General features: G+C 31.0%; 1 protein-coding gene across 1 annotated transcript; it reads right to left on the bottom strand.

Moving 5' to 3' along the window:
• Positions 1–1,582: 1,582 nt before the first annotated feature.
• LOC100265009 (S-adenosyl-L-methionine:benzoic acid/salicylic acid carboxyl methyltransferase 2) lies at positions 1,583–4,930 on the bottom strand. Its single transcript, XM_002265483.4, has 4 exons — positions 4,832–4,930; positions 2,483–2,887; positions 2,135–2,389; positions 1,583–2,006 (listed from the first exon to the last, which is right to left on the bottom strand). The coding sequence occupies exons 1-4, from the start codon at positions 4,904–4,906 to the stop codon at positions 1,674–1,676; spliced, it is 1,068 nt and encodes a 355-aa protein (XP_002265519.1). The 5' UTR covers positions 4,907–4,930; the 3' UTR covers positions 1,583–1,673.
• Between the last annotated feature and the right edge of the window lie 2,381 nt (positions 4,931–7,311).

Genomic DNA, 7,311 nt, shown 5'->3' with positions numbered 1-7,311 from the left:
TGAAAGATGAAAATTTTTAAGTGTTGCATAGGCTAGAAATACCTCTTAAAATCACTATAAAATGCACTTTTAGTCTACATGGATGATATTATTGTAACTAGTAACAGTGATTCACTTATCCAATTGTTTATATCGACTCTTAATTCTCAATTTGCTTTAAAGTACCTAAGCCCTCTCAATTTTTTCTTTGGTATTAAGGTTGTTCGTTCTAGCCCCACTTTAATCTTAGTCGACATCGATGACTTTGTTGCTGAATGGAGAATCTCCAATAAATACTTCCTCATAGATTTAGTAATTTTTTCTAGCCTACCAAGATCATCCTCATTTTATCACATCCAGAAAAAAACCACAAAATATTGAAAAAAAAATAGGAAATACATACAGAGGTGCTAGTGGAGACACCATACTGCAAAGCAAAGGAGATGAGAACAAAAGGAACATTGGGACAAAAACACAGAGAACATCCTCTTTGTTTTTTTTTGTTTTTTTTTTCCTTTTTCTTTGAATAGTGTAAAAAATAATAAAAACAACATCAAGTTGTTTTCTAAGAACAAGACATTTGAAAACACGGAGAACACCGAGAATAGCTTTGCATTCCTTTGCCACATGACTCTTTTAGTGTTTTATGTTCTCAAGAACAAAACAATTTTTGGAAACACTAATCAAACAAGCCCTTAATTTTATCATCACCGAGGTCACCCCCTCCCCCTATTGGGTGTATTTTGAGGTTGGATTAATTGTATTTTTTATGTTATTATATAGGTCTTAGTGGTCCTCATTTGGACTATTTATGTAATCAATTAATTGAGCAATTGGGAAATTAGGATGTACCATGTGGTATTAGGTACACCATAATGGTATTGGCTAAGGATAAATCATTAAGAGTAGTTACTGATCTTAATGCCATACCCTAAGATCTATATAAAGCAATCTTCTGTTGTATAAAGTAAACTATATTTTTCACATTGATATTTTGGAAAATCTGAAAAAAAAAAATGCTTAGTTTTAAAACTATCCACAAAGATACATATCACATTGAGACCATAACGATTATAATGTAGAATAGGATATATTATTGTTATTATTATTTCAAGCTAGAAGCATTAAGAAAAAGATATGTATGTCAAGTCCTCTCATTGTCAGCACATGGGCTAAGGCACCCTTCACAAAGTCAGCATAGGGATTAAGGCATAGAACCCATTCTAGTGTTGCAATCCCATGTTACACACTTGCAGTGTGGATGATTCAACCAAACCATGATCAACCCCTAAATCATAGTCAAGAAATGTATTTCAAATAGACAATGACAAATCAAATGAGATAAGCAAATACCCTTGGCGTCATTACTCCATCAAATTAAGATACTCTCCTTTGCTCGTCCTTATTCTTTGAAGTATATATATAGTTTAGGACTTAAGCATTCATATTAAGGGATACAATAAATGTACTCAGAATTTTAATTCATTTATATCATCCAAGCATGCAATAAAAGTATCTAAAAGATATTTAGTATTTTCTTCAAGAGAATAAAAGTTCTTTTTTACTCAAACATTTATTCAATGTGTTTGACAATTGATCATCATCATCAAAATGCCCAATCTTATATGAATCTTTCCGCTTATTGAAATTTAAGGCAACATTAAAATTGACGATGAAGACAGCATTCACTTTGATCATCCATTTCTAGTCATGGAAACAACCAAATTGACATACTGAGGCTTCTCCTTGGACATGCGATCAACAACAATCTCTCTATGCCTACGGAACACCTCTTCTATGATCCCACTACCAAAGTGAGCAGCAAACATTGATTCTGCCACCGCTCTCATACACTTTGCAGCATTACAAGGACCATCACTTTCGTAACAATCCCAGTCCACTTCAAAAACCTCTAGCTGGTCTATGACAAATGATCCGTCCTTTTCAATCTCAAGCTTCATTTCAGTAGGAGATGGTGTGTATTGAGGAATGTTGAAGGAATCCAATTTTTCTTCTTCTATGAGCCCCTGCATTGTTTATAAGCAATTTCTTTGTTACCACAAGAGGCGTTATTCCTTAGTCTTTAACGATGATGTACAAATTGGCGACATTGGATTGAAACAATATAAAGAAGCTCAAATACAGTAATATATACCTCTGAGACCATATCTCTGAGAGCCAAAGCCAAAAGCTCCCAACTGTAACAACACTCTTTACTGGTAGGATCTTCACTTCTTCTCCCCATGATTGTGATAACCATACGCCCTCCTTCAACTATTTCCTCTGCGCGATGCTTGAGGAACACCGAGAAATCCTTTTGGAACTGTGCATAGTAAGCCATAAGCGCGCTTGGTGGGCTTGAACTTGACATGAAAATATTCCCTTTATTGTCCTCTAACCCTGGAGGAACCTAATGAACAATTGCACTCCAAATGAATTTCATGGTTCCTTCTTTGTCAGTCAATATATTACTATAGCTGTAAAAGTACAAATATAGGGTCACCTGAGACAGCCAATGCACGCTGTAAGAAGAATGGACAAAATGTAGACTTCGGTTAGGGAAAAGCCTGCCATAGAAAGAACCCGGAACTCCCATGAAATAACATGGTCCAACACCATTGCCCATCTCTTGTGACAGATTTTGCTGAAATTTTGTGACGGTTTTGAAGAGAGTGTTGAAATCATTTCCTGGAAGATCATTGAGGAACACTTGAATTTCCGGCAACTGACGACCTAGTTTCTGACAGGCTTTGTAGGCTGTGCTCACAAGTTCTAGGATGACAAATAGAGCATTGGGTCCAGAAGAACAACCTAACTCGGCTATGCCTAAGCATTGCGGCATGATGCTACAATAGAGATTGGTTATGGCTTTCTCCGCTACGTGCTTTGCCTTAGATATCACTGTTTTCTGTTCAAGCCAATATTTCAAGCTTATTCATAAAAGTTAAATTAATTTTATAGTAGCTGAATGCAATGCCCTCAAATAAAAAAAAAATTAAAAAAGAATGAAAGAAAAATGGTTGCCATACATGATACGCGAACAATTCAAATGCGTGTTAAAAGCATTTATACATGGCGTATAGTTTTAATAAGTTATCATAGAGGGTGATAATGACTAAAAGGGTCATCAACTTTTGATAAGTCTCCAAAAAGGGCTCAAAATATAAAAATTCAAATATACCCTTATACATTTCACTTTAAAGTAGGGTATATCCTCTTTTGTCTTTTCTTCATTTTATTTTTTTTCTTTTCTAATTATTATTATTTTAAATATATTATAAATAACTTATTCAAAATAATAATAATAATATAATCTTAAAAATTATTATTTCATTATGATAATTAAAAGTAAATTTATTATATTTTTTATCACGTAAATTTCATAAGAAAATATTATAATAAAAAAACTTAAATTAAGTTATATCTAAATGTATTATATATTTAAAATATTAATGTTGTAAAATGAATATATTTTTTTCATATTGGATATAATATTAGTTCTATTGATAATGTCAATAATAAAATTAATAATATAAAACTAATATCATAAATAATAATATTAATGAGGTATTCAAATAAAAACAATAATAATTTAATTAATCTAGGCATATAAGTATAAAAGACAAAAAAAAAATTAATAAAGCTTACAAGCCTTAAGAATTAAAAACTATATATATAGAAATTATTTTCTAGGATTTTTTGTAGTAGTAATAATAAAAATATAATAATGTTATTTTTAATATAATATTATAAATATGGATAATAATTATAAAATAGCTAATATTAATAAGAATGATATTAATAAATAACATGAATAATTCAATAAAATATTAATATCATAAATAATAATATTAATAGTTAATCAGAATAATCTATAAAGAAGCACAAAAGAAAAACAATAGAAATGTAGAGTTAAATGAGAATAAAAGGAAAAAAATAAAAAATGGTATGATTGGAAATTTGAAGTCAACTTTTCAAAGGACTTGGTAAGAATTTATAAACATAATAACCCTTTTGGTCATTATCATTTATAGTCCATCCTATAAGGTAATTCCCTTTTTTTTTCTTTCTTTAATATTTTCTTAGTAACCAAACATAACCTCAGTTTTTTAATACAAAGAGACTATAATAATTTTATTTTATTTAATATAAGAAGACTTACCACTTGAAATCACATTTATAATCTTTTATTGAAAAAAAATATTCTATAAAATCATATAGTCATGTATGCGAAAATTTTAATTTCACAAAAATAATCATATAAATTAATAATACATATCTAATTAAACTATAGATATTATCTAAAACTTTTTTTTTTTTTATGAAACCCTAAATTATAACTCTTCTCTTTATTAATCTTCTCAAGAACTTCATTGTGCTAAACTTTCTCATCATAATTTTCAACTTTAAATTTACTTTTTGTAAGAATTCTCATTTATTTTGACTTGATATTTTATATCAAATTTATATATATATATATATATATATATTCTTGAATTTTTTTTTTTTTTTTGATTTTTTTTTTTTGGATAATGTTTTTAAATTTTTATTTATTTAATAATAATATAGAAAAATTAAATCATACAAAAACTTTTGTGTTCCATATTCATATTTATGAGAACATTAAAAGGAAGCGGGGATATGCAAATTGTGACATGGAACCTAAAATAGTACAACAAATGAATAAAGTAATTAGTCACCTAAAAAAGAGGAGGAAAAAGCAACCTATGGGATTGGTCCTTAGTCTTTGGGAGAAATTCCAATGAAAGAAGAGATAAAAGTCTTATTAGCCTCACTGAATATCATAATATAAGCTAGCCATGTACTGATGAGTTGGATTTGGTAGAAATACCTGAAGTCCTGAGTTGTTTGCATAACTAGCATCTCCAACTCCTTCCTTCATGTGAAGCACTTGAACTAATTCCATGGCTCTTCGTTCAGAATATCTGTGCTCTTCTGCTGTACCTGTACCTGTTTATCAATGAGGATGTTCTCTTTGTATATATAGCTGCCAAGAGTCATTACCACATAAATTAATCTATTCTAGACCTAGTATGAAAAGGGTTTTGCCTTTTTAGAAAAAAATAATAATAATTAATTGAAGAAATAAAATTATTAAAAAAATTCATATTTGCTAAGAATTTATCCTTTTAGAAAATGTTACAATAAGAAATATTAAAAACCGTATATAGCCGGGTCCAACTGGAATCTCAGTGAAAGCTTTAAAAAAAAAGGGTTAAAAAATTAGAGAGCATTGGGACCCATATGCCATATTTTGAAAATTACATCATTTCAATTAACTTCTTACCTTATCTTTTTATCTTATCTCATATTTAATTAAAAATAAAATAATAGATATGATTTTTTTATACTATAAAAGTTGAATACATGATTTTGTTGTAACTTTTTATTATTTTGTTATTTTTATGTAACTTTTTGATATTTTGTTATTTCTTTTTAAAAATATTTACTAAAGTGTCATTACTTTCTTGTCATAGGTCGAGACAATGGTAAATATAATTATTATGGGAAAAGAATCAAGAATCCCATAAATTCAGGATGAGATTTGATTGTATATAAAAGATTATTTTTTATTGATTGTAACTGATCTGTTTGCACGTAGATTCCTAGAATAGGATAACCAATGTTTTGTATATATGTATCTTCTTCCCTTAAGTTGACAGATTGGATATATAACAAATTTTCATATTTCCAGATTTCCAAATACCACTCTGTTATGCTCTGTTTTTTTCATGGTATCAGAGCACCAAACTTGGTGACTCTGAATTCTTCCAAGCACTTCCACAACCTATTTCCTTGTTACAGCCGCTACCATGGATATCAACAAAACGGGATTGACATCATCTAAGGCTACCACAAAAGCTTTAGATCCATTTTCTCTACATCACTAGGACCACCCAGGTATGGTACTTGTCTCCAAGGTACTTGAAGGAGATAACTACAGCACATGGAGTCGGGCTATGAGAATCAGTTTGAGTGCTAAAAACAAAATTGGATTCGTCACAGTTTCCATTAAGCCACCTTCTTCGACTGATGATAGTTTTCCTTCATGGCAACGATGCAATGATATGGTGATCTCATGGTTATTGAATTCCATTCACCTAAACATAGCCAGCAGTGTGATTTATGTCGAAACTGCAACAGAAATATGGGCAGATCTACAAGAACGCTTTTCTCAAGGAACGATTCAAGAATTTATCAAATCAAGCGAGACATTGTGGAACATGGGCAGGGGCAACAATTAATTTCGGTTTACTACACAAAGCTTAAAGCTTTTTGGGATGAACTTTCATCCTATCATGAAGTGTTATCCTACTCTTGTGGAGGATTACAGAAACTTAAGGAAATGGATGAGAAAGAGAAAGTTATGTAGTTTCTCATGGGACTAAATGATAGTTATGCTACCATTTGTGGACAAATCTTATTGATGCAACCTCTACTTGATACACGTTGAGTTTACTCACTTGTCCTTTAACAAGAAAAACAGGTTGAAGTTTCTCTCTGTCATGGGAACAAGAACCATTATGCCATGCTTATAGATCGAGACAATAAGGCGACTTCAACACACCAGGTTCAAAAAGCAAAAGACTCCACTACATTGCTCTTATTATGACCGTGATTATCACAACATTGAGAACTGTTACTACCTACATGGCTTTCCAATTGGCCACAAGCTTCATAGGAAGAACGTGAAGCCTCCTAATCAACGTCACTCAAATGTAAACAATGTGAAAGTGGAAACAAATAAGGTTGTGGAGACAAGCAAATTTTCTTCCAACAAGTGATGGACCAAGGCTCACGTTGAGGAATATAACCAATTGATGGCTATGATTCAGAAAAAAAATGGTGGTAATTCACAACATTTTGCAAATGTCACAAGTATAAATATGCCATCATCCAAAATTATTCCAGATTGCCCACACTCAAATATGTGTTGGATTATTGATAATAGAGCCATAGATCATGTGACTTCCTCAGCTAAATTATTAGATCTGAAAAATTTGCCAAGGACCACTACCATTAGTTTGCCAGATGGTGGTCAAACACATATTGAGTCAATTGGTTCATTGCATATTACTCCCCACATTAAACTTGATGATGTACTCAAAGTTCCACAATTTCAAGTTAATTTACTATTAGTTAGTAAACTAATGCAAGCATTAAAATGTATAGTGATGTTCTTTTTCCATTTTTGTGTTGTGCAGGACGCTACTACGAGGAAGACGATTGACCTAGGCAAGCAACATAATGGCCTCTACTACCTCGCACAAGACCAAAATCTAACCTTAGCTTACACCATTCACAAACATT

This window comes from Vitis vinifera, chromosome 4 (genome assembly GCF_030704535.1).
Source record: "Vitis vinifera cultivar Pinot Noir 40024 chromosome 4, ASM3070453v1".
Classification (NCBI taxonomy): domain Eukaryota; kingdom Viridiplantae; phylum Streptophyta; class Magnoliopsida; order Vitales; family Vitaceae; genus Vitis; species Vitis vinifera.
Note: the sequence above shows the minus strand (reverse complement) of the source record. Positions and strands in the feature narration are given on the sequence as shown.